General features: G+C 52.7%; 1 protein-coding gene across 1 annotated transcript in view; it reads right to left on the bottom strand.

Moving 5' to 3' along the window:
- LOC122386283 overlaps positions 1-24,768 on the bottom strand; it is a 38,928-nt gene extending 14,160 nt beyond the window's left edge. The window contains exons 1-2 of the mRNA XM_043375341.1: positions 24,372-24,768; positions 1,258-1,389 (exon numbers count right to left, since the gene is read on the bottom strand). Of these exons, the coding sequence (XP_043231276.1) occupies positions 1,258-1,389; positions 24,372-24,723 (484 nt within the window). The 5' untranslated portion in view covers positions 24,724-24,768. The remainder of the gene's footprint in view (positions 1-1,257; positions 1,390-24,371) is intronic.
- Positions 24,769-27,949: the final 3,181 nt, after the last annotated feature.

Genomic DNA, 27,949 nt, shown 5'->3' with positions numbered 1-27,949 from the left:
AGTGTGACGTCAACCTCGGCAGTTGCACTTGCGTCCTTTCTCGTCGACGGCTGCTGTCCTGCGTCTCCATCACTCGAGGCACTAGCAGAGAACTGGAGCAGGACGATTGCAGCGATGCGGCTGAACTGGCCCGTCTCCCGGCGGCATGACTTCTCGGGCGCGGTGATCCCGACGCGACTGCGGCGGTCCCACTGACTCGGTCCTCCCGTCCCGGTCTCACTGTCTCGGTCTGACTGCTCCGGTCTAACTGATCTCGAAGTAAAGCGGTCCCTTTTTTATAGTTGGGTCGGGGTGGCGTCGCCCTCTCCTGACCTGGTTCCGGGTGCTGGCTCCGATTCAGGTGCACTTCTTTGTCTTCTTACTGCGGTGGTTTGAGGGTGTGCTCGGTTTTGCGTTTGCAACGGCCTCTCCAAAATATGGTTGCACTAAATGTGAAAACATTCAAATAGCCATAAGATGGCACAATTCTTCGGTTCCAGTCTTCATCGGCGAACGATGCCCGTTATTGTTGATCTGCGCTTGTTTCTGATAAAGCGGCTTGAAATCGAAATGGTTGTTTATAGTAGGCAGCCCGCAACGATTTATCCTTTGTAATGTTGTCTCTAGTTTCCTTTAATCTTGCTCACTCACTCGTACTCTAGGTGCTGTACCTCTTGTTCAGATGCTCCTCCGCCACAAGGACTTGCTTTCCGAGCTCATGAGCTGCTAGCGCAATGACTTCCTCTGGATATCATTTAGATAGTCTATATTCCAAAAACGTCCTTGTTGCACTGGTCGTTGCTAGAATGCTATAGGTATGATGGGGTCAGACGATAAAACTATTGCGACTTTCGGATTGCTTGGTGATCAAGTTGATCTGAATTGCAGCTTTGTGCAACGTCCAGTATTGAGTCGATTTTTTTTTGCATAACTGCATTCTTGCATGACTTTATCATATTCCCTTCCGGTTGGTGCTGCCCTCAAGTGACGACGTCCGTAACGAACGGTGACCCGCTAGGTCTCCGCGTCTATTTCTTCCGCGTTACCTCACTCTGTGCTGCTGTCCTTTCTAAATTATGGGCGGCCGGTGTCGATAGGGACGTGGGACAGGGGAAAACAAAGGAAAGGGTCTCTACGGAACGCGGCCAGCGTATCCGGATCGGGCAGTAGTCGGTCGTGCCAGGATTTAAAGTTTACAGCTAATAGTAAACTAATAGAAAAGATGTAGCCCGCTACACCTCCGTCCCCCCGTCTCCCCCGCTATCTCTCAGTTCTCACCGTTGTCGGTCATCACGTAGGCTGGCACGTCGTGTCGCGATAGGAAGACGGCCAGCCGCGCGGCGGCCACCTCCTCGATACTGCTGTAGTAGGGCGCCGTCTTCCCGTCCTCCGACAGCAGCGAAAACCAGCCTGGGGGCAGACGCCAGAGGTCAGACCAAATAGGACAGGTCAGCGGAGGAGTGCAAATGTAGTACAAAATCTTTCTTCTTTTACCCTTCTGAAGGCAGCGGTTGACATCGGTCATGCACTGAAGGGATAATGAGACATGAAGGGACACTTGTTTTCCTTTCAGGGTTTCTACGCTTTATGTTTCCTATTAGAGTCATAGCTTTTCATGATATAGTCAGATTTGTAAGTGTCAATGCAATTTAAAGGCCAGTTTTAAAAGGCCAGTCACGTTCCAGTTGTGGATATGCGAAATTGATTCATCATTGTAGCCGCATTTACAACAGTCAATTTCCTTGACGTTTCCTTTAATGTCGGTGCTCGATTATCACTAATTCCCCACTTGAAGGAAATTACGCCTCGCTGACATTGAGTGAGAGGAACAAGGCCGCACGTAGGCAGAACCAAGTAATTTTGGACAGGGCGGCGATTTTGGTATGCCTAGCGATAGGCACTCGGTGTTGGCGACTACAAAAAGCACCGCTCGTGTGCGGGCTCAGTGCTCAGTTGTCTGAGGCTGTTCCGCAACCGTACAATTGGGTTTCGTGTGCCTGTTTATCTGGGCAGCTGCCACCACGAGCTGACCACAATCACTTGTGTGAGTTTTCGGTAAATAATTATCGGAATTGTCCTCGGAGAGACCTCCATTGGCCGCCGTGGGAAGTCAGAACGGCTCCATCTCGGTCGCTGGGGCTCGGCGCCGGAAAGGAGCCATTACCCAACTGACAGCGCGGCCGCCGCTTACCCACTGTTGGCGCCGTTACCGGGCGGTGGCCCGCGGACAGGGGCGTGGACTATGGGCCCCGCCGCGTCCCGTCGAAAACGGGTCAGGGCCGGCGGGACGTCGCTCAGCCGGCGGTCCGCTGAGGACAGAATCAGCCCCCCCCCCCGCGCCCCACTGTCCGGCCATGTGTGCTCTGCTCCCAGTGACGCTACTGCGCCGGTTAACGGCGATAATGAGTGTGGTTTTGTAGCATATGAACACGGTCGTTATCTGATTATTAGGTGGTCCCATTAGATGACCGATTGTGTAATGAAACTGGACATAAAAAGGTATGAATGGATGGTGAACGTGAGACAGTAATTGGCCTGGGGTAGGCGACGCTGACATAATTAGTGTGGCAAATGAGATGTAATTACAAATGAATGCAACATGATAATAAGCCACAGTGGGTTTTTCAGATTGTCATGAATATCTCAATACGCATAAAGGCATATTTTGTGTGCATGTAGTGGGAATGTCCTCTGCGTAGGTAGCCTGTAGGCACTTGTCCCAAAACTAAAACATTTTCACTGTGACAGACATGGCTTATATTCTGTCTTGTCATACCTAACTCCTAAATGAAGTAATAGCTTTTGTGAGGACCTCCGTGACGACGAAATGCACGACTGGCGAGTGCTGATAAAATGACGTCACTGGCATAATAACTGGAGGCGAGGCAGGGGCCGGTAAACAACCGACCTTGTCCGGCTCCCAGACGGCCGATTGCCGACTGTCGTGTGTCGTGTCGGGACCTTCAGAATTCAGTCACCGTGACGTCACCAGAGGGCGGTGACGTCATCAGGTCACAGTGACGACGTCAGATCTTATCGTACGTCACCAGACTCTCTGCTCAGCTCAGCTCCCGACACTACAACTCGCCTCCATGCCGCCCTGTCTCTGCGACTTTATCCCGTCACAGTGACGTAGTCCGCTGTTGACGAGGCCAAGCCCCTGCCGCGCCCCGCTCATTGTAACGCAGCGTGGTACTTTATTACGAATTGCCATAATCTTCATCGGCACGGTGGGGGCGCCGCCTCCAGCCTTGACGGGCTAAATGACTGTGCGCACATATACGGCCCGCGCCGGTCTGCCGTGGTGGCGGCGGCGGAGCGGCTTACCACGGCCCACGGCAGCCGATGTCGGCACACCTCACACCGCAACGCCGGAGAACAGTTGGCACAGTCATTTGCCATGGTGTGCGCACGTGCCGCTCTGGCGAACCGTGCCACCACACCCCGTGCAGACCCGCTACTGCCGAGGTCGAATCAGCAGTCTCTGCTATCTTTGTGGCTACAGTTGAAGTCTTCGTTACATTTTAGTGGAGCGGTGCAGCCTCTGGTTATGCTTGTTGCTGCCGCTTCAGTCTCTGTTATGTTTCTGGCTACAGTTGAAGTCTTCGTTATGTTTCTGTACGTCGTTGCAGTCTCCACCTTGCTGCCGCCCTGGCGCGTGCGTTCCTTGTTGTGTTTGTGTGCTACGTTGAGGTCTCGGGCCTCTCGGTGTGAGCGCGGGCGGTGGCTGTTTGCAGCGCTGATGCGCCGGCGCGGGCCGTGTGGGCGGCTCGCGCGCGCCACGCGTCGCCGCCGTGCCGCCGCGGCTGCGAACACTGTGCGGCTGCGACCTCCGTGTGCCGTGGGAGCAGCCGCACAGTGTTCGCACGGTGACCGGTCAGCCCAGCCGCGGCGGGCACAGCACCGCCCCTGTTTCGCCGCCGTACGACGCCCGAGTTGTGCCGAGCCACGCCCGTGAGACCGCCGCGAGCGACGGAAAATTGGCTGTCATTGTAGATGGATGGCTTATCACCTGCTCCGCGACCGCATAACTGGTCGGTGGGACTTGATGTCACGCAATAGCAATTGATCAATGTTATATGCTTCTTTCTAGAGATGTCAATCGGATACCAACTTTTTGGTATACCGATACCAAACCGATACCAACTTGGTATTTGATATTTCAATCGTAATGTGTTTGGTATTTTGTTGGTATCATAAACCCTCACTAATGTATAAGAGGCTAAGAAATCGGTAAAAAGTTGGCATTTCCCTCATTTTCCCAAGTTGGTTTGGTTTCGGTATTTTCCCGTGGTTTTGGTTGGTATTTGGTTTGGTATCGGTATTCCGATTTTCCGTAATTGACATCACTACTTCTTTCCATAGACGGATGCCTCGTTATCCGTCCCCAAACGTGGCTGCTCAGTAGCTAGCGCCGCCCTACGTAAGCAGGCCTTTTCTCGCCGAAATTCCCGCCTGTGGAGCCGCTCCCCGGCGTCGGGCGTCGGGCCGCACTGCCGAGAGATCAATCTTCACAGCTCACACCGCCGTCACGTCAGTGGTACGGCCGCATTAGCCGACACGCGAGCCTCCGAGTCTCCCGTCCGTGCCGCATCTCCCCCGGCCGCCGACTCAGTACACAGGACATGATGACAGCAAACCGTTAGGGACACCGTTCGGAGCTGGCCGAGTTACCGCGATAGTATCTCTCGCGTGATTATTGCCACGATTGTTCGATGGATCGCGTTATGTTTTGATAGAGCCGTTTCCATGACGACGTTATCAACAGGTTAGTGGGTCCCTTTCGTGACAGGGTATATCCTCTCGAGATGAGATGAACCGATTCTGTTGGAACGAAATAGCGGCAAAATGGAGTGAGGGTGGGGAAAACATAACACATGGTGGGAAAATGGTAGTGCAATGCGATGAATTTAAGCAGTTATTCTGGGCTTATTGGTACTCGGACTAATGACCCATCGAGGCTCATTATGCGCAAAAAAACACTGGTCGATAGTCTCTTGGCCTTCGGGCTCGGACGGTCCGTCGCCTCTCCGTTGTTTCTCGACAAACAACGCGGTCGATTGCAAAGTTGGCAAGCCCGTAGTCTCCATCTGTGAGGCTGGACGTTCGGCTCAGTCGTCTTCTCTATATAGGCACGTCTATGGGGAAGGGCAATCCACTGTCTGTGGGCTAGAACAGCCCACCTCTCGCGCCAGATGGTCGGCGTCCACAAGATTTACCGAGGTCCCGCGCCCCGCCAGTGATCTACGGACTAAGCCCGGCCGCCAAGGTCACTCCTCTGAATGACTTCAGCTTGGGACGGGCAGGGAGATGGTGTAGAAAACGGAGGTAAATTGGCAGATACTAGATGACGGTGGGTGGACGGGGTTTTATATGGAGAGTTAACAAGCGGGAAGACAATAAAATATGAACTATTAGGGCTAACTCTGTGTAGCATTGGTAAAATATCTAGCTATAAAACTGAACTTTTGCATCAGAATATAAAATGGTTGGCTTCGCTATCAAATGGACAGTAAAAAATCAAACCAATAAAGCAGACCTAACGAGGGGTGTCAGCTATAAAATTGCCATTAAAATCTCGACAGGAGTTTGTGGTCTCCCCTTGTAAATGCCACCGGCTTTTGAACAAAGGCCACGGCACTGGTGCTGTCAGAAACGGCAAGCCCTCTGCTCGTTACGGCAGTGCTATAGTTCTCTGCCCACACTGAGAAAATTTAAAAACGGGGTGGGGTGTTTTTGCAGTGTATGATGAGTGTCAGACACTTTTAAATGTGTACTGTGACACTTATTACAGTGTCATGAAGCCTGTCATACACGGTTAAAGGTTTAGACACCCTCAAAAACTCCCTTGGGTATGCAGAATAACCACTTACCCATGGGTAAGTGGTTATTCTGCATACCCAAGGGAGCTTTTGAGGGTGTCTAAACCTTTAACCGTGTATGACAGGCTTCATGACACTGTAATAAGTGTCACAGTACACATTTAAAAGTGTCTGACACTCATCATACACTGCAAAAACACCCCACCCCGTTTTTAAATTTTCTCAGTGCATCAACCGGTTGCCAAGGGGAAGCTAACAGGACAGCCGTTTTGCTAGTCAACACCGCGATTACCATCGGTTTCAAAATTCAGCGTCAGCAAATGATAAGCGCGAGAACCTCAACGCTGGTCAGCATCTCCTGTGCTAGAACTTCTCACTTCAGTCGTCTGCCACCACCGCCTTTGCGGTGGCCTAGACCGGGAAAGTTCTCGTCTCCACATGCGAAAGTTTCGGCTCGTCCTTGTGATGCGAGGCTGGTCAGCCACAGCTATGAGCCGAGCGGCTTTCCAGCGACCGTCGACCCGCCGTTGTTCTCAGCGCGGCCAGCCCGGATGCCGCAGAGCTCCGGCGTCTCTGTAAACCGCCGCAGACTCCCATCCGGCCGAAACCCGACCGCAGAAAAATGAGAGCCGTCCGCCCGGCCCGGCCGCCGTGCATGGAGCGGCGGGTGGTCAGCGGACGCCGCCGCTAATGTCACGGTCAAACGGGCGCCGAGCAGGACTGCACGGCGACCCCAACATTGGGAGACGTTTACTCGTATATGGTTCAGAGGAGCGGGCGCCGCCGCTAATGTCACGGTCAAACGGGCGCCGAGCAGGACTGCACGGCGACCCCAACAGTCGGAGACGCTTAGACGATCCAGAGGAAAAGAGTCAACTCCAGCTGGTTCGGATTAACGACTAAATGCCAATCTCTAGAAGTCTGAGGCAGTAGCTCAGTGCTAGGGTTCGTCAGGGCTAGCTCAGGGCCAAGCCTAATACTTTCCGTTAATTGTCATGATCAGTAATGACTACCATACGGTGCACGGTGCATTTATCACAGCATTATACACATTGCACATGCCGACCTCGGGAAGGGCAGGAAAGGCGACCAGAAGTACCGTTTGTGCAATGCAGCCCTGCCGTCTGATAATGCACGAATAGGAGGGACACCGCTATGTCCATGTATGGTAAGCAAAAGCGCCAAATGTGGATCTATTGCGCATGACTCAAGGTCAGCATTAGCGTTAATTTTCCTGTAAGCTTTCAGTACCGTCCATGGCACAACAGTATCCATTACCATGATTATATATGCCTTAGCCTCCCCCATCGAATATGCTATCATTATTTTCGACTTCGCAGTTCGCAATTCGCACATTTTTTGTTTTTGTTTTGAGATAAAGAAAGTTGTTTAAATTCTAACGGTCACCGGAAATTTTTATTTCCGATGACCGTCTAAATTGTCTAAATTCTTCAACCTTGATCTATATTATAAATCCTAGAAAATCCGCCGCCGTCGGGGTAACGCCCAAAAACGCTTATTACGGCGCCATCGATTGACGCACGAGGGTGAAATTTTCACGGCTCGTGGGTCACGTAATTCAACAGGTCGTATTAAATTTTGGGCACGATGCGGCCGGGGGTGCGCCCGTGGCGCGTGCTCACGTGGTGTGCCATAGGGTTTACACTAGAATCGGCAACAGACTATTGCTCGCGAACGGTAAGGGCTACGGGGGTGAAATTTTCACTCCAAGTCGGTCGCGTGCACTCATTTGTCGTATTAAATTTTCGAGGGTGTGGGTTCAGCGGTGTGCACGTGATGGGGCCGCGACCGGCGCCGAGCAGAGGGCAAGTGCTTTAGGCTCAGTTGTTCGCTTAAAAAACTGAGTGAAAAGCGTTAGAGCCGGCAGGTCATTGACCTTTGACAACGAAGGCCGACACAAGGCACCGCTCGCCAAGGGGATTCGCCAGTAAATACTGTTAATTTATTTTTGCAATATCTCAGCCGTCTCTGGGCCGATTGAGCTGAAACTTAAACTGTCGGTGGGTAGGGTAGGGTAGTGTAGGGTAGGGTAGGGCAGGGTAGGGTAGGGTAGGGTAGGGTATGGTAGGGTAGGGTAGGGTAGGGTAGGGTAAGGTAGGGTAGGGTAGGGTATAGGGTAAGGTAGGGTAGGGTAGTGTAGGAGTAGGGTAGGGTAGGGTAGGGTAGGGTATGGGTGAGGTAGGGTAGGGTAGGGTAGGGTAGTGTAAGGGTAGGGTAGGGTAGGGTAGTGTAGGGTAGGGTAGGGTAGGGTAGTGTAGGGTAGGGGTAGGGTAGGGTAGGGTAGGTTAGGGTAGGGTGGGGTAGGGTAGGGTAGGGTAGGTTAGGGTAGGGTGGGGTAGGGTAGGGTAGGATAGGGTAGGATAGGGTAGGGTAGTGTAGGAGAAGGGTAGGGTAGGGTAGGGTAGGGTAGGGTAGTGTAGGGGTAGGGGTAGGGTAGGGTAGGGGTAGGGTAGGGTAGTGTAAGGGTAGGGTAGGGTAGGGTAGGGTAGGTTAGGGTAGGGTAGTGTAGGGGTAGGGTAGGGTAGGGTAGGGGTAGGGTAGTGTAGGGTAGGGTAGGGTTAGGTAGGGTAGGGTAGGGTAGGGTAGGGTAGGGTAGGGTAGGGTAGGGTAGGGTAGTGTAGGGGTAGGGTAGGGTAGGGTACGGTAGGGTACGGTAGGGTACGGTAGGGTAGGGGTAGGGTAGGGTAGGGTAGTGTAAGGGTAGGGTAGGGTAGGGTAGGGTAGTGTAGGGGTAGAGGTAGGGGTAGGGTAGGGTAGGGTAGGGGTAGGGTAGGGTAGGGTAGGGTAGGGTAGGGTAGGGTAGGGTAGGGTAGGGTTGAATTGAGTGACATCCTAACTTAGGGGCTCGAACAACTCGCATGCATCACCATCATACTTTACAGTTCAATTAAAAGCAGTTACCCAGTTCTTCACAAATAATACCAATAAAAATGCAAGTTTCTACACCCAAACTAATGCATCCGTTAATCATACATATCAAAACATACAGTTATCGCGTAAACCTGTACCTCTAGTCTATATTATAAATCCTAAAAAATCCGCCGCCGTCGGGGGTAACGCCCAAAAACGCTTATTGCGACGCCGTCGATTGACGCAGGAGGGTGAAATTTTTACCACTCGTGGGTCACGTAATTGAACAGGTCATATTAAATTTTGGGCACGATGCGGCCGGGGGTGCGCCCGTGGCGCGTGCTCATGTGCGCCATAGGGTTAGCATTAGAATCGACAAAAACAGGCCATTGCTCGGGAACGGTGAGGGCTACGGAGGTGAAATTTTCGCTACAAGTCGAGCGCGTGCACTCATTTGTCGTGTTAAATTTTCGAGGGTGTGGGTTCAGCGGTGTGCACGTGATGGGGCCGCGACCGGCGCCGAGCAGAGGGCACGTGCTTTAGGCTCAGTTGTTCGCTTCAAAACTGACTGGAAATAATCAGAGCCGGAAGGTCATTGACCTTTGACAACGAATACCGGCGCCGGGCACCCCTCGCCAAGGGGATTCGCCAGTAAATACGATACATTTGTGTTTGCAATATCTCAGCCGTTTCTGGGCCGATTTAGCTGAAACTTGGACTGTCGGTGGTAGTGTAGGGTAGGGTAGGGTAGGGTAGGGTAGGGTAGGGTAGGGTAGGGTAGGGTAGGGTAGGGTAGGGTAGGGTAGGGTAGGGGTAGTAGTAGGGTAGTAGTAGGGTAGGGTAGGGTAGGGTAGTGTAAGGGTAGAGTAGGGTAGGGTAGGGTAGGGTAGGTTAGGATAGTGTAGGGGTAGGGTAGGGTAGGGTAAGGGTAGGGTAGGGTAGGGCAGGGTAGGGTAGGGTAGGGTATGGTAGGGTATGGTAGGGTAGGTTAGGGGTAGGGTAGTGTAGGTTAGGGGTAGGGTAGGGTAGGGTAGGGTAGGGTAGGGTAGAGTAGGGTAGGGTAAGGGTAGGGGTAGGGTAGGGTAGTGTAGGGGTAGGGTAGGGTAGGGTAGGTTAGTGTAAGAGTAGGGTAGGGGTAGGGTAGGGTTGGTAGGGTAGGGTAGGGTTGGTAGGGTAGGGTAGGTTAGGGGTAGGGGTAGGGTAGGGTAGGGTAGGGTAGTGTAGGGGTAGGGTAGGGTAGTGTAGGGGTAGGGTAGGGTAGTGTAGGGGTAGGGTAGTGTAGGGGTAGGGTAGGGTAGGGTAGGGGATTGTAGGGTAGGGTAGGGTAGGGTAGGGTAGGGGATTGTAGGGTAGGGTAGTGTAGGTTAGGGTAGGGTAGGGTAGGGTGGGTAGTGTAGGGGTAGGGGTAGGGTAGTGTAGGGTAGGGTAGGGTAGGGTAGTGTAGGGTAGGGTAGGGTAGGGTAATGTAGGGTAGGGTAGGGTAGGGTAGGGTAGTGTAGGGGTAGGGTAGGGTAGGGTAGGGTAGGGTAGGGGTAGGGTAGGGTACTACCATACAAAACACTTGAACACCCCGCACCTATCACCAACCCTTACAGTTTAATTAAAAACATCTACCCAAATCTATCCAAATAATACATCTTAAAATACAAGTCAATCACCCAAACTAATGCACCCGTAACATAACATAAATCAAAACATACAGTTATCGCGTAAACCTGTACCTCTAGTCTATATTATAAATCCTAAAAAATCCGCCGCCGTCGGGGTAACGCCCAAAAACGCTTATTGCGACGCCGTCGATTGACGCAGGAGGGTGAAATTTTTACCACTCGTGGGTCACGTAATTGAACAGGTCATATTAAATTTTGGGCACGATGCGGCCGGGGGTGCGCCCGTGGCGGGTGCTCACGTGGTGTGCCATGGGGTTTACACTAGAATCGGCAACAGACTATTGCTCGCGAACGGTAAGGGCTACGGGGGTGAAATTTTCACGCCAAGTCGGTCGCCTGCACTTATTTGTCGTATTAAATTTTCGAGGGTGTGGGTTCAGCGGTGTGCACGTGATGGGGCCGCGACCGGCGCCGAGCAGAGGGCACGTGCTTTAGGCTCAGTTGTTCGCTTTAAAAACTGAGTGAAAAGCATTAGAGCCGGCAGGTCATTGACCTTTGACAACGAAGGCCGACACAAGGCACCGCTCGCCAAGGGGATTCGCCAGTAAATACTATTAATTTGTTTTTGCAATATCTCAGCCGTTTCTGGGCCGATTTAGCTGAAACTTGGACTGTCGGTGGTAGTGTAGTGTAGGGTAGGGTAGGGTAGGGTAGGGTAGGGTAGTTAAGTGTAGTGTAGTGTAGTGTAGTGTAGGGGTAGGTTAGGGTAGGGTAGTGTAGGGGTAGGGTAGGGTAGGGTAGGGTAAGGTAAGGTAAGGTTAGGGTAAGGTAGGGTAGGGTAGGGGTAGGGTAGGGTAGGTTAGGGTAGTGAAGGGTAGGGTAGGGTAGGGTAGGGGTAGGTTAGGGTAGGGTAGTATAGGGGTAGGGTAGGGTAGGGTAGGTTAGGGTAAGGTAGGGTAGGGTAGGGTGAGGGTAGGGCAGGGTAGTGTAAGGGTAGGGTAGGGTAGGGTAGTAGGGTAGGGTATGGTAGGGCAGGGTAGGGTAGGGTAGGGTAGAGTTAGGTAGGGTAGAGTTAGGTAGGGTAGAGTTAGGTAGGGTAGAGTTAGGTAGGGTAGGGTAGGGTAGGGGTAGGGTAGGGGTAGGGTTGAGTTCAAAAAGGGCCCAACATACAAAACACTTGAACACCCCGCAACTATCACCATCCCTTACAGTTCAATTAAAAACAGCTACCCAAATCTACCCAAATAATACACCTAAAAATATAAGTCAATCACCCAAACTAACCCAGCCAGCAATTCGCTTGGGCTGAACTGTGGCAAACGTCGGGCAGCTTGGGCTTAGCTTGGGTTTGCCCACTTTGATCAAAACCAATGTATTTTTTACTAGGGCTGAGCTGGGGCATGCCGCAGCTATGCCCACGTGCGGATAGCAGTAGCTCAGCCCGACATCTGCCCGCGCATCCAAAACAGGCTTAACTTGGGCGGAGCGCGGGCTGATCAAGCTGGCTGTGTCCTTCGGCTAACTGGAGTAAAGCCGGAGCTTAGCCATACTTGTTCGGCTGTTCGCGCATGCGCAGTTCTGCGCCAATCGTGTGCAGCGTTTGTGTCAGTCTGCGCGCTGTGCGACGAAACGAAACATCGGTGTTGGGGCATTTGGTGGTTGATGTTTGGGCGCGTGTGACAGCGCGAAGAAGGGATAGTGCTCACTGCTCTTATCAAGTGGACTGGCATGGAGTTTTACGGTAGGTAAGTGTATTGAATGGTGCGCTTGATCGTATGTAAACGTCATGATTTTGACTGAGTTTCACGCCATCAAACATGAAGCTGAATAGCTGTTCAGCCTGGCGACTTATACCCTCGCTCAGAAAAGCCGCATTCCGTGCCTTTATATCTTTGTGAAATACCAGCACTTCTGAACCAGGAAAATGAAAAACAAAACACAAATATTTATCTACTTATCACCGTGCACGCTCATTCTCTGTCCGCGTTGAAAATCGAATGAACATTTTATACGGATCAATGAGAAGTGCTGTTACAGCATTAATGCAACAATAAGTTTTTTTTTCAATCAAACATGCAATGTAAGTTAAACCAATTAATCTCTTTTTCAGGTACGTACCATTAGAGCAAATGGTTCAAAAAAAAATGGAATAGTTATACAAACCAGGACCGGGTGGACGCCGCAGTCGCCCTCACCAAGTGGCTTAGCGGAAACTGCCTGCTTATAATTAAGTAGGAATACCTACATATACGGAAACTGCACCGAAAGCTGGCCGACCACCTACTGCAGATGTGTGTGTGTGGAGGAGTCAGACGCTTCCAAAGCTCCCATTCACCAGAGTGAAGTTCCTTATAAACGATTGTTTGCTAATTGCTTTATGTCTTATGAGCGATTACTTGCTGTCCTTACTTTATGCTTTCGGTTGAGTGTTCAACCAAGTATTATGAACGGGGAGGGAGGCTAGCGGGCCTTTGATTGTTTTATAGTTTTGATGGCGCTTTTTCATGACTCATGCCATATTATTGCTGCAGTTTGCAGTCCACTGTTTCATGTATTTGTGTTTCATTTGAGTGTCTGTAGTCGTTTGAAATATACATTCAATCAAAGTCAACCACTACTTTCCTTTCGCAATGCTCGATGACCGGTTAACAGAGCATATGAGTGACCGTAACAATTTTAAATATGCATTGAAACCGCACAACCTGCTGAAAGTGCATTGGCTGCTCCTTGCTACTTGATCCAGTGTGAAGCAAAAGCAAGATGAAGTCAAGTCGAGACTTGAGAAAACAGGAGCCGTCACTCGAGCCGAACCCGAGCAAAGCCACAGTAGTTTGCAATGTATAAACCCCATTCACTTCTATGGCTTAAGTCGGGATAGACAGGGCACACAGAGTGGGCTTGCCGGAGTTCAGCCCGCTCGGGCCCAGAGTAATCTCCATTATATAAATGGATTCACGGCTCGGGCTTAAATCGGGCTAACGCCAATCGTCGCTCAACTAGGGCTAAACTACGGCTGTCCGGAGCTCGCAGAGCGGGCATACCTCCGGCAGAGCATGGGCTTTAGTCGGCGTTTTTGTGTCATACGCCGACTTTAGCCCAAGCCCTAGCCGACTTTAGCCCGACTAAAAATATCGGGCAATCCGCACTTGAGCCTGCTTGGGCCCGGAGCAAAATTGCTGGCTGGGTAATGCACCCGTAACATAACATAAATCAAAACATACAGTTATCGCGTAAACCTGTACCTCTAGTAAAGTATAAAAGCAGTATAACTAGTGATTCCAAACAGGGTCGTTTGTCTCGTTGATCTTCCCGGATAATTAATCATAGCTGCTTGCTAATTCACTACAAATTATAGCTGGAATCTCCAATAATTCTGATCATTTTCATTCAAGATTAATGCTTGTTTGAGACAGCGAAAAGGTTTGAGGACGGTCGTTGTAGATAACTCCGAACACATCTCGACAGACCGTTACCTCGCGGCTCACAGGTAAAATTCAGCTGCCGTTTATCACAACATATTGTAATTAGTCACCATAAGTGCTGACTGCCCACATGGATGGATCGAACAGATCCAGAAGTCGTGCTCCGAGCAATTTGGTGCACCATGGCGATAGCTGCACTGTCCAGCACAATTCAGTGCGAACAGTGGTTTTACTAGCAGGGTAGATATAGAGCAATGCAGTTTCCAGTTTATCTGACCGAAAAAAGCTACGCAAGCCCCGCTGTCTGATTGTCTCGTCCGAGAGGAAGCAAATGCCCCTGTGTCTGATTGTCTGGTCAGAGATCAGACAAGTACCGTTGTGTCTGATTGTCCGGTCATAGATCAGACAAATACCGCCAAGTCCGGCTGTCCGGTCCCAGAGAAGACAAGTGATTATCACCTGGCCCAGTGTGCTCGTCGGCCTGTAATTTCCGCTGTTTCGGCTGCTCTCAGTCGGGCCGAACATTATAAATGGCCCGCCGAAAGTATAATCACCGCGCGTGGTGGTTCAGTGACCGTCACGACAACCGAGTCAGCTGCGGAAAGGACCGGCGACCACACCGCTGGCCGCTGCCGACAGGAAATGCCCGTCAGTTCAAACACACGGCGAGCGGCCTGTTCTGAATTCGAAACATTTTCAGGGGACTGTCACGGAAATTGATTGTAACGAAGATTCGGGTAGATTCTTCATCTATTTCATATTCCGATAAAATAGTTACCAGAATGGTATGTGCTACTAAAACCAGGCTTGAAACGCCATATGCACTTCAAGGCAATTGCTGTCAGGAGATCTGTCATGTCGTAACTATCATGTGACACAGTTCAGAAATAGTTAACCAAGGTATCTTTCAAAACCAAACACCGAAATGGTCTAACCCAGTGCATATGAGTAATGTGATCCAAAGAAACAAGCAACGCTTCCACCAAGTGACATAGACCGGAGCTACCGATACCGACGAGCAAGGCGAGCGATCAGCGGATATCAAACTCACGCTTCTGTCTGCGTAACTCTGGGCAATGCAAGCCTTTCGCGCTCGTGTGCCCTGTTTTGCGATTAGATTGAGGCGCCAGTTAATTGTCCGCGGAAGTCGTCTCGCTCGTAAGACTTCCTCGTCGGATACAGATGATAGTGTCTGTCGTAACTATTGTCACCATCCGACGGCACGCTCCGTGGCTGCAGCTTGATAAAGAATGGGTGTTCTACGATCAGCTTTAGGCGCCACATTACCTTGATACATGGGCGATACATGGACGCCCAAAACCCCGAGCCGGGTGTGGCCATCTACTCGACGCTCAGCTCAGCTTTAGGGAGCAGAGCACTGGACAGAGCAGGGTAGGGCGTCCAGTGCCGAACGGCGGGCGCCGTTTGACCTGCAGCGGACGCCCTGTGACCACAACACGGGCGGCACGGACCAGCGAAGGGCGTCCGACGCCGGGCATTGCCGCCACTCCATCCGACCGGTCCCAGCTACTTATCAGCTCAGGGCGCTCAGCCGGCACCAGACCGGTCACGTGATCCCATGGCCAACTGCCGGCCAAGATCACGTGAGCGGCACCGGCAGCCGCCCTCCAGCGATCCCTCGGCACGCGATAAACCATGACGGCGCCCGGCACCGCTCCTCGGCCCGGGTCGAGCCGTGTCGACAGCGCGTCCCACCAGCTCGGCCTGTGTCTCCTGTCGTCTGACCGCGCGTGTATTACCTGTCTACGTGTCGTTAATGACGCCGCCGCGGGCGTCCGCCAGCTGGTGGTCGGTGCTCGTCATTAGAGCGTCTCGTCGTGACCCGCCGGTTAGAGCGGCGCCCGCCGGCCGGCAGCCTCACGGCCAGGGTCAACGGACGGCGGCGGGCCGCGCGCCGCGCACCGGGTGACTGCAGAGCTCAGTGGACAGGATCTGTCTGAGCGCTCACCGATCATATGCGCCGTCACTCGACTGCCGATTCAGAAGTCATAGCACGCATATTCGAAACCCCTGCCAACGTCTTCAACTTGAAGCCTGTTGCTCCGTCTACGAGAGGTGGCTGCAGTTCTATCAATTCGTCAAAAGTTTCCACAGCCGAACACTGAGAATGACCCGTGGATGCAGAAAGAGGGGAAAGGGGGAGAGAGAGAGAGAGAGCGAGAGGAAGAAAGAGCGAGAGAGAGAGGAGGAAGAGGAGGAGAGAAAGAGACCAGCAGTTACATCATTTTCCGCACGCGTCCTCGATCGATCTCAGTTAGGTCCGCCGAGTGACGTAACTGCGCCGGTGGGAGCTGCCAAACTCAGTCACGCCGGCCACATACACACAGGCCGTCCCAGGCTATTACCGTGATTTGTGACAGCCACGCGCTTCCCGACATGAAAGTGCGAGTCGGAGATCGTGAGTCCTGTTTAAATGTCAGCTAGTTGTGAAATATGGAGCGGTAGAATGGCCATGATGGTAAATCGTGTGCAAACTAAACATTTCCGCACGACAGAGCGTTGGCGTTATTCCGTATTTTATTAGCGTTCAAGGTGATTTGATGCATGCAACCTATTCTGCCGTCACCACTTGAACCGATTGCTGTTGCTCAGGAAAGCTGACGGTGTACAAGCTTTTCGCTGTTTGGTGGTGGATTGAATTTCAAACGTCTACCTGCTGGCACACATGGCAACTGTTGACAATCGACAGTTAAAAACAAAACCCGACTGTTTAGAACCACATTAAGAGACCAGCAGGCTACTGTTTCTGGGAATCATCGCGGTCAGCAACATGTTTCATGGCTTCTATACCACTGGAACCAGTTATCGGATAAAAAGTGCGCCGGTTCCATTTCGAGCCGATGTTCAGCGGTATCGGATCCGTTCCCTCCAGACAGGATGACGGCGGCTAGTGGACAGTTCCGCTGACAGGACCGATGTTATCAGACAGCAACAGCGACCCGGTATATGAAGCCCAGATGTACAGAGCTGTTTACCAACTCGAGTTCATAAGTCGTGACAGACTCTCCCGCGCCTGGCGGCATGGTGCAGACCCTGAACCTGTTCCACAGACATGAGATGTTCAGTTCTTTAGCCGGTAAACACGTGCATTGCAACATGAAACGCTCCCATCCAGGGCAGGTACAGAGGACGCTGTATCTGTAGCTCATCGTCAGACACGGGACGCTCCGACTGTAGTCGTTCCATATGACACGAGATGGTGTACCTGTAGCCAGTCCATGGACACGGGACGCTGCTGTCTGCGGCTGTAGCCGGTCTATAGATAGACGTCTCGTCTGTAGCTGGTCCATAGAGAGGGGACGTCCCGTCTGTAGACAGTCCGCGAATAGGAGGCGTTCGTAGCCGGTCTATGGATAGCAGACGTCCTGTCTGCAGCCGGTCCATAGACAGACAGGAGTCTAGCCGATCCACGGACAGGAGACTGTAGACGGTCCATAGACACTGAACAGCAGACGTCCAGTCAGTAGCCCGTCCATGACTCCATCTCTAACCCGTCCACCAACATGGACCGGATCCACTCGCAGCCGGTGGACGCGGAGCGTTTTGTCTGTGGCCGGTCCCCGGACCGGGAGGGCTCGGTTGCAGGCACCGCTGACCTTGCCGCCGTTCGATAACCCCGCTAACGGTGAGATCAGCCCGCCGACCGACGGCAGGAGGAAGGCCCGATAATTAGACAGCATGGAATGTGAGAGCGGAATACTGGTCTGGGGCCAGGCGGAAACGACGGGGAGAATCTTCACAGCGAGGGGCGTTATACACTCAACGAAAGGTACAATCAGGTCGGACAACATTAGCTCTTGGCAGACCTCGTTCAGCGCTGTTCAGACCGCCGCGGCCCATTCCACACGAAAGGAACAAACGCCAGGTCGGCTGTAGCGTCTTAAACCGCACGATATGCCCCGCCGAACAAAGAAGCGTGCTCAAGGCCAGTTATCTTCCATGAGATTTGGCTTCCGACGACTGGCGCTGGCACGGATGGTACGCCAAAACATGACTAATAAGAGTTTGGAAATGCCGGGAGCTGGTCACGGCTCTCTCCCGCGCCGCGAACGCCCGGCGCTCTTGTTCGCAGTCGTGCTCTTACAGGAGCGGCCCTCTGGGAGCGGCCAGTCACGTCGGAAACCCACGGTCGCCGGGAGCGGCGCACGCAGATGCTGTCAGAGATCGGTGCTAGACTGACGTGGGTGGCCCGCACATAGCACCGCGGGGTATATGATACAGCTCAGACCATAGACCTGTGCTCGGACAACACGTACAGCACATGTGTGAAGTCAAATTGTGCCGTAATGCTTACCTACCCACTGGCGGCCTCAAATGTGTTAGCCTGTGTTTTATGATGTCTAAATTATGAAACTATTGTACTGTGTTCTCCACCACAGTGTAGTTGTCCACAAAAATACACCTCTACATTATATAAATATTTTCCTGTGCATTAGGTCCAGGCGATCGTTATTCTGTCTGTTAGATCCGCAGGCCTGTGTATCTAAATCAGGCTCTAGGAAAACGCCTGTTCATTTCTGTCGGGTTCTTCTTCTGACTGGCATCTGGGCCGCCATATGCCCGTCTGCCGGGCCCTGCCACGGCATCTGCCTCTCTCATTGGACCCCGGACGGCACGTATGTGCATCTGTCGTGCCCTGAATGACTGCCTCTATCCGTCTTGGGTCCCAGTGCTCGGCCGGTTGAGCCTGGCGTGGACGTGACCCCCGCACGGCGCTGTTTATCTGCCTCAGCGCAGCTCATACATCACCCCGCACATGAATATTCACCGGTCACTGTCTGCGGCGCGGCGCGGCCAACTTTATGACGCGGCCCAATCGAGTCCTCTCTGTATGCAAGGCGCCGCCTCGGAACCCCGCCGAGTGATAATGGGCGACCCGTCGGGGCCACTTGAGACCGTCACGAACGACGCAACGCAACGCTACGCCAGGAGCGGCGCCGACCTGACCTGCACGCCTCAAAGAGCTGCTGAGGCGCGCTGAAGTGTGCTCTGTGCTGTTTTGTGAGATAAGCATTGGTGCAGCCCATTCTGAGAGTTACGCAAGAGTTGAGACTGGGGCGCGGTATGAGCTGAAAATGGCATTGATGATTCATTAGCTCTTTCAGCGCTGTTGCAGACGTTATGCAATCGTTTGCATTTGAGTGGCTTCATTGAGTGGCACGAGTGTCCGACGCTAATTAAACGTTTGAGAACTGCGGGACGCGTAAAAAAGAAGATAAATTACAAAACTAATCAACAAGGTGCAATAAAACGTGCCTTGTGGGTAGCATAGATTTACACATGTCATGAGTAGCGGCTTTTAACAGTTTATCCATAAGGATAGTAGTGCCATACACTGGCGGAAATATCCTCTAACGCAGGCGCGGGGCTCCGGTTAGGCGCGCTCTCTCCAGGTCACCGTTCCGTTCACTGAGTGTCACCAGACAGTCGGCACACTCATTACCGAGGAATTCAGCCCTGGGGCAAACCAGCAGACTGAGAGCTGACAAATCAACCGACCGGTGACAGCTCACTGGCCACCGGAGCAGCGGACTTCGCGGAGCCGCGCACCCCGGACAGCCGCGAGGGGTCGACAGACGGACTGCGGAGCCGACCGGCGAACCACGAGAGTTGACCGCTCCCCGCTAACCACCATTGTCATGCAGCAGCAGCAGCGGCGGCGGCGGCGGCGGCGGCGGTGGCGACGGCACGGGCCGCGGGCCGGTCACGGCCAGTCCCGACCAGACACCGTCCCCCGGCCCTCGCCGGCAACTGGCGTCACCCGGCGAGTGATTCAGCGCCAGGTAAGAACCGCACCTCACCAGCGGCGCCAGCTCACCGGCGGAGATGAAAGATGACGTATACGCGTACTATTCGGAAAATCAGCCACCCGGGTATGACACAATGTCCCGAGGCCTGGGGGTCCATGCATAGAAACTAACTATGCATTCACATTTTTGCGAATCGTTCAAATATACGATATACATCTGCTCACCAAATATGACGTTTTCGTCATTTTTGCCGTGAGGTAGCGATGCCGACGGGTAGTGATGTCACGTCACCATTGCTGGGCAGTTCCTGTAAGTGATGTGAGCGATGGCGCCGTGCCGGGAGGGGACACTTCATCTCTCCTCTCTGTCTCGACGATGTGCTGCTGGCGCCCGCAGGTCCGGCTTCGCTGACCGCCTCTGTCTGCGGGTTAGGGCGCACGGCTCTGAGGGGCTCTGGGGTGCGCACCTTCTCCGAAGTCGGCCCGGGGCTGACTTCTGGGAGCTCTGCAGTTTCGTCGGAGCAACAGCCATTTGAGGCTCGTCTGATATGCTGGCTGATAGGGACATATTCAGCATTTAGTTCTACGTTTGTTAAATACTTAGAATGGGGCAACTGAAAGGATCATCGAAAACCGGTCTCATGAACAGCGTAACATCGTAAGCAACACACAATGATTCCGACAAATTTCCCCTTGTGAGCAATATTTTCACATTCCACATTTCAGCTATGGACTTCATGTGCTGGTCGGGCTGGCCGGGTGAGCCCAGAAGAGCCCACAAGTGTGTGTGTGTGTGTGTGCTCACTGCAGGCGCCCCTCAGAGTCCCTGGAGTGGAGGTGCACGGCAATTTGTCAATGCATAGGCAGCGGCTGGCGGGCGGATTCGGCCGGCTATATTTGGTCAGGCCAGGGGACATAAAGTGGCCGACCTTCCCGTCCGAGCGGCGCCCGCCGCGGTCACGGTCGGGCCGAGGTCACAGCGGCGGCGGCCAGCGCAGTGGTGGACGGGCGACCCGCTGACAGACTGCACTGCAACGACAGCCTTGAGCTGGTGCAGACTGTGGTCCCAACTGCGGACCTAGTGGGACGACTACCCGCCCACCCAGTCCCGCATCTAGTGGGATATGTTAATCAGCTATCAAGCCCAGCTCCGGATTCAGGGGAGCTAGATGACCCAGGGGCAAATTACCCAGCCCCGAACGCAGATGTGCACACTGTCCGTCTAGCCAGGACCTGCTACGAAGAGTGGTGGCCATGCAACAATGGAGCGCTACGATTGGCAATGGGCCAGGTACCCTGTATGTCGACGGAGCGAGTTTTCCACCGTTCGGTCAACACGCTGAACATCGTGGGAAGACGCTCAGGTCAAACATGTAAATAAGATACAGGCTATTTGACTAATGGCTTGCGTTAAATTCGGGCACGGCAAGCGCGACAGCCGCTCCATCAATTTCATTCCGCCTGAATTGCCTGAATTGACCTTCCGCGGCGGCCCGGCTGGGCGGCTGGTGTTCCGGGTCTGCCGCGTCGCCGGGGGTGCCGTCAGTCGCGCCGCTGCTCCGATCGCCTCCCGACCGCCGATGGCACGGCATCGCGCCGTGACGGCTGTTCACGCCGAACAATACCTACACGGCAGGTGATGCAACAAGCGTGCCGAGTGGCCGCCTAATGGTGACGGAGTCCCGGCGAGGTGTGGTCAGCGCGCTGGCGCAACCCGAGCTGCGCTGACCGCTACACACACATAGATAACGCCCAGGACCGCACGGACTGACCGCCGCAGTCGCGTCAGCACGTCAGCGGCTCTCACGGAGAACAGCGGCGGTAATTGTCACGTCATGTTTGCCCAGTGGTTTCTGAAGAATCATAATGTAATGGTGATTTACCTCCCGACGGTGATACGCATCAGACGAGCGGTCCTCCGCAATAACCACTGCGTTCCAACAGCCCTTTCTCTCAGCCAGACATGTATGACGGTGAGTTCTCATTAAACCATCAGCGCAGATTCCAGAATAGCCTTGCATAACCATCAGAATACGGCCTGTTCATGCGCGGTGTCAGACCATGCAGTCCAGACGGTGGCGGCGAGGTTTCGATTTCATAGGAATGCATGACCTCACCAGGCACAACCAATTCGTATGCCACGGCACACTTTCGACGCTGGCGGCTCCTATAGCTCTGGCATTTCCCAGAGGCGAGTCTCGATCATCCGGCGTCCGGCTCCGACAGACACGGTGTAGTTCCGATCGCCCTAGGGCACGGGGTTCCACTAATCACCGCTCGGTTCGGGGAGCTGTGACGTCACAGGGTCGGACCCGGGCGGCCTCCGTCTGTCCGGAACTCCGGACCCTCGCCCCGGGGCCGGGCGCGCCCCTGTCGATGGAGCGGAGGGGGCTGGGATGGGGGTGGGGAGCTCTCGGGGTGGCGGTGACGTCACTGGACTGTGTCTGACGTCACTGGACTCACGAAGCTGAGCTGGCGCGTGCTGGCTCGTGCCCTGGAGAGAGGGGGCCGAGACGGGCCCGTTAGAATTGGAAGGCCACGACTGTGTCTGCAGGTGGCGATCTTGAAGATTGTGGCGATGCGATAGTGACTATGAGGCAAATGGGTTTTGACCTTAGTCCGGCTGAGACGGCCGCGCTGTTCCGCCCCCCCCCCCCCCGCCCCCTCTCCCGTATGAGCCCAGAGCTAACTTACAACCGAGCTAACCGACAACCGAGCTAACTCATCATCTACAACCGACAGCCTAATGGTCTTGGGGCTGCGAGTACCGTACGCGGCTCAACCTTCCTCCTGGCGACCGTACACAGCCATTTGACACAGCTCCCGTACGGAGCTCCTCTGCTGCAGCGGACCCGTTTGGCGCACTCATCTGGTGCAAATGACGCTGTAACCCGCGCTCTAGTGCCCGTGCTAATGGGTGACACTTAGCGCACTGATGGTGCCCGGTCCGTTGCAGGGCATGTCAAGCATGGGCCGCCGGATGGCCCAGCTTGCACACAGGTTGGTTCGATGGCGGTAAGGCTAGGCCGGCTTTGGAGAAAACCCTCAGCTCTAGGTGGATTATGGGCCACAGTGCGGTGCCTAAAATGGTGCCACAAGTCATTGTTATTTTGGAAAGGTTGTGCTTTTTATATTTTGTTACCTTGAGCCGATCAGGAACCATGGTTGAAAGTTTTATAGTGGTGGATTTAGACACCTTTTTGATGGGACGGCTTAAGTGATAGGGGAAGGTCGGATAACGTTCGAAATGAATAAACCACATACCGGAAAATTGAACTAAAAACATTACAGTGTTGAAATGTCAGAGGTAGCGGATTGTTGTGAAATGATGGCCTAGAGACAACGGATTTCACAAGTTGTAATGCGACGTGAAGGAAAATCGGTTTAAAAACTCATCGGATGGCATCGAGAGTGAACGGTGTTAGCTTTGATAAGCGTTTGCCGTTGACTATTGTCGTAATTTAATTATAACCAGTTTAATTGTCATGCCCTAATTTTGCATGCTGTTCAGGTAAAAATAAACCCATTTTCACACAAGCACCTCATAACAGCCATGTGATCGTGCCAACTTCTCCAATTCTGATAAGCATTAGGAAATATTTGCAACTGCGTCAAACCATTTCGTCTGAGACCTGCGTCGATCACCGCTTGTGACGTCTATTATGAAGGAAAAACTGACGTGCGGTCCGACTGAAGTTAATGATTTTACCGTCTGTCTGATTTGTGACTGTATGGGCCTCGCAAGAAACGGACAACCATCTCGCTTACCTACCTCTCCCACGGCCAATTTATTGGTACATTAGGGCTGATGGACCGCGGCCAATCCCCAAATGGTCTGAGTGGCCCCACCACAGGCGCTCCCGTGTCTGATCAGCGCTGATGGACGAGGCTGCCGCTCGGGATCGAGGCACTGTGCGGGGCGAGTCAAACGGCTCCGTCTGCGCGTGTTGAACGCCATACGGAGGTTCAACTACCACAGCCGTCATTGTCAGTCTCTCAGCCAGCTCGTCAGTTCATCCCGGAAGAGTTCGTGCTGGACCAAAGGACAACCATCTGTCATGAATTCATTCACGTTTCCCGAATATTGGCCAGCCCGCAGGCTGGATTTCCTGTGTTGTTCTGAGCATAAATCCTAATCTGCACTCCCTGTGGGACAATCAAGACTCACTATTTAACCCTCTGCAACGACTACAGAGTCCCCTCCGTCTCCCTCTGGTCAGCTCATATTAGCCGTTTTCACGACGGCCATCTGGTACACATTTGGTGCACATCTGGTACAGATCAGGTGCAGATTTGGTCAAATCAGTTTTTTTTAAATAAATTTAGTCCGAACCTTTTGATAGGAAGGATTCACAAGGACAGAGCCAACGCTAAGCGAAGCTTGTTGCGGTGACCCTGCCCTCTACCCTCCGATCGCGCAATTTCAGTTCTATGGCAGAATTTAGAGTCCAAAGTTTAACGTGCGCACATAGCCGCGCACGGCCGGTCCCCTCACTGACTTCGCCTGGCTACGGCCTGCCACCAACCGCAACCATACCTGTCAGGAGGCCCATAAATGTCGAGCGCCCGTCGCGCTTCGAACCCGGACTGTTATAACCGGGAACGCGTGCTCTCACCCCGCGGAGTCCAACGCTCTACCAACTGAGCTACGGGACCGGCAAGGTTCAGTGTGTCTCTTAGCAGAGCTATCAGCTAGGGTTGCACTAATTGCTTATATGCCTGCTTTGTCATATTATCAGAGAGCATCATCGATTAAAACACTGAAATAAATTCATAAAATGAAGATATTTGCTGTAAAAGAGATTAGGTGCAAATTTGGTCAAATCAGGTGCATTCGCCGGATAGCCCGTCGTGAAAACGGCTGCTTGCACCATCCGGGCCGGCCGGCCGGACTCACCTCTGTAGCCCTCCGGGATGACGATGGCCGGCCCGACCTCCTCCAGGTCGCCAGTCTCGCTGCGCATCAGACTGCGCGCGTGAATCTTCACCGACTGGTAGACGCGGTACAGCAGCACCGGCCGCGACAGGTCCACCTGAGTGCGCAGCTCTGCCGACCGCTGCTCTCCTGTGGTGATCCGCACCAGTGCCGGCAGCGCGTGTGAGCGCAGAAACTCGCGAAGACTGACCGTGTCCGTGCGGCGCGACACACCTGTCGAGCTGGCCGAGCGCTCCAGGGGCGGCTGGGGCGAGCCGAGCGCGGCCCGCCGCGCCGAGCCGGAGCCCGAGCTGCCGGGGTACGCGGCCATCATAGCGGCACACCAAGCGACACGTCCTGACCGCGCCGAGTCCGAGGGGCGACTGACGGCGCGCCGGCCTTGGGACGCCGCCGCCGCCGCCGCCGCCGCGCCGCAGCGCCGAGCCGACAGCGCACAGCGGCGGCGGAGGGTGCAGCCCGGGGAGGGAGGTGTGTCTTTGCACGGAGCCGGCCAGCCAGACCCAGCCGCCTCCGCTGACAGCCTCCGGAAACACACAACCGCTCAATTTAGCGGCCATTTGACAGCTACATCACACTGCACACGGTCGTAAGTGGATAGGTCGGTTAGAGCCATCTGATATCTTAGAATAGATCGTTCATTAAATTGTCACCACTTCTTCAAGCTTTTTTTCTCAGATTTAACTGATATGCGTTGATGAATTCAATGCCAGTTAATACCGTTACTCACACTTGTGTCCATGACTCCATATCATTAGCTACCATGTATCATATTTTCAAGGCATGATTTGATTGATGCAATAATTGTTATAATGCTTGTACGTACCTATACGATTGATTCAGAACGGTAGCAAATAGTCCCACCATAGTTCGGCATGCCGTTTATGCATGCATGTGTCTGTATCTCCATCGGCAAGTGCAGCTCTAACGGTTTCAATAACGAAAGCGTCTGCCTGCCCAATGACTAATCTTCAGCCTAATCGTGGCCGTTATGGACATGTTGCACGCTACCTACCGTTAGTTTATTCACCATGTCATCAAAACTGCTATCTTGGAACGGCAGAAACTACGTATGAGTGGACTGTATGTTCTATTCAACAATCTCGTGGACCAGCCTGAGATAGTCGGCGTAATCTATACAATGGACTTATTTCCGATGTTCAACAGGAAGTAGCCACAAATGCATGTTGATTGTTGATCTCCATAAAATATTTGTAGTTTATTCTATAAAGCTCATCATTATCGCATCGGTTACATGCAAGTATGGTTACTTTCCCGATGGAGCTTGTATTGTTTCTGTTTCTTGACAACTCTAACCACAAGTAATCCTTGATATATTCATAAAGTCAATGCGCGGTCCCTATTGCTTGTGTAATAAGGAGTTTCCAGTTGTCTGCAAAGTTGCATAATAGGAGCGGAGCCGTCGGTGTAAATTCGGCGAAACAGGCTGTCAAAGGTGCCTACGCTGAACTGATGCTTATCACAGTGAGCTTTTCATGAATGTTGGAAGGAATTACTGATGGGATATACCAGATACGTTTTCCTTGAGAAAAACTGAACGGATCTAACCATAGAACTAACCATAAAACTACACAGACAGTTCAGTTTAGCACGACATGGCGTTGAAATAGTCTTTACTGTATGTATCATGTGAAACGCTAATAAGCAATCAGTGAGATCACTTAGCAATAAGATAAACAACAATACTAGCAAACAATCTTCCTAGTTCCTACCATCGTTTTTCGGGAGGAATGCTTGTCATGCCTCGACATTTCGTTTTCCAACCATGGACGACAGACCTCACAAAGTCGCAGCATAATCAATCGCCAAACTTTTGGATTACTACAGACTCTTTAATCATTAACTCCAATATTTTTATAGTTGTTGGTCCAACCGTTTGAAATTAAGTGCTTAGCTTCATAGATTGTTTTGGGTAATGTTGGTATTGTACACGTGGTAATGTATTGATATACGAGTGTTGTTACAACAAGTCATCCGTGGTCAGAACAGAAATTTAGACAGCAGCCTCGTAATAATGATAGATGATATGACTGTGGTGCATTTATGGGAGCGTAGCGCCACAGCACGCTTTGAACGAGGTGTTATCTGAATGATTTCACTTGTGAATAGAACGTTAGTTTCGTGTGTACGAAGATGACGCTTCAAAAGTTCACCACTTGTGTCTATTATCACAGACAGTTGTGACGTCTTAATTTTTAAAATATACCTAGAAAAGAAAGAATATTGCAAAGACGAATATTTTATGACGGAACATGTTGATTGAGTCTTTCACTTACAGGACGTTCGTAAATGCAAAAATACTGTTCAGCAATTATGCAGAAATTAGCGCATGCATCGATAGCGCTCGTCCTCTGCACTCATATTGATGTTCCGTATGCTGAGTAAGCACAAAACCGTTGTGACCCCCGCTGACCTCTGCAGCCCTCCGTCTCCCTCTGACCCCGCTGACCTCTGCAGCGCTCCGTCTCCCACGATGGGGTGTCGGTCGGCCGAGTGGCGATCGCTGTCCTCTCCTGTACTCCCGAGTACCGAGACGGCCACCGACACTTTTTGCCGCCGCAATCACCTGCCGAATCAGAGGGCCTCCGCATGGCGCATCTCATGAGCGGGCCTTCCGTCCCTCCTGTCCCGCCAGTCCTTCAGTCCCGACAGACTGCCAGTCTGACCGTCTACTTCGTCTGGCTGTGTCGTATGTCTGGCCACATGTCCGTCCGTTTGTCGTCTTTCCGTCTCCCCCGTCGTCTGCATGGACAGGAGACCTGTCCAATGTCCACTGCCAGTTTGTTTACCTACTGTTTGTCCGGATATATGATTTGCTTGCAAAGTTTCTATGAAGCAGACCCTTAATTGATTTTTTTTAATTAGTTTATTATTATTTTTAAAGCTCAAGTTTAATTGAAAACTGATCGGAAGAAAATGAGTAGGTAACTTTGTAATGCACCCTTAGTAGCTAGTGCAGTAGGTATAACAAATAATGCGGTTTTATAAATGATGTAGGCAATTATCAAGTGCATTATAGCATTTCCTTGACGAATGCAAGCCTCATGTTCTCACCCAACCATCCCACCTATCATTTTACTTAGCATGACAAAAGATGTAAAGAGAATCTCCCGCAAATGCTATCAGGGTGTGTTAAGGTTACCTCACCATTTTCAATCAAGGAAGTCGGCTCGACTGTGCGGTATTTGTTTCGTCGTCACCGGTTGCACGCGACAGCTCCGTCTATTTTTGTGATGGGTCGTCATCCTGTTAGGTGAGCGTCCGCAGCAGTCCAAGTTTGTTATCGTGACAGGATCGTCTGCCGCCTCGCGGCGGCGTGGCTATGGACTGTCGTCAGGCGGAGGCCGGTTTGGCCGGGGATTACCAGGGTCGGCAGCCGACCGCCGCCGGAGGACTCGGTCAGATAATGGCAGCTGCCGACTGCCAGCTCTGGTATAGCTGCCGACTGCCAGCTCCGGTATAGCTGCCGAGTGCCGACTGCCAGCTCTAGCAGCTGCCGACTGCCAGCTCTAGCAGCTGCC

The sequence above is a fragment of the Amphibalanus amphitrite genome, unplaced genomic scaffold, assembly GCF_019059575.1.
Source record: "Amphibalanus amphitrite isolate SeventyFive unplaced genomic scaffold, NRLGWU_Aamphi_draft 000245F_arrow, whole genome shotgun sequence".
Classification (NCBI taxonomy): Eukaryota; Metazoa; Arthropoda; class Thecostraca; order Balanomorpha; family Balanidae; genus Amphibalanus; species Amphibalanus amphitrite.
The sequence above is the reverse complement of the archived record's forward strand: the minus strand, read 5'-3'. Positions and strand labels throughout refer to the sequence as shown.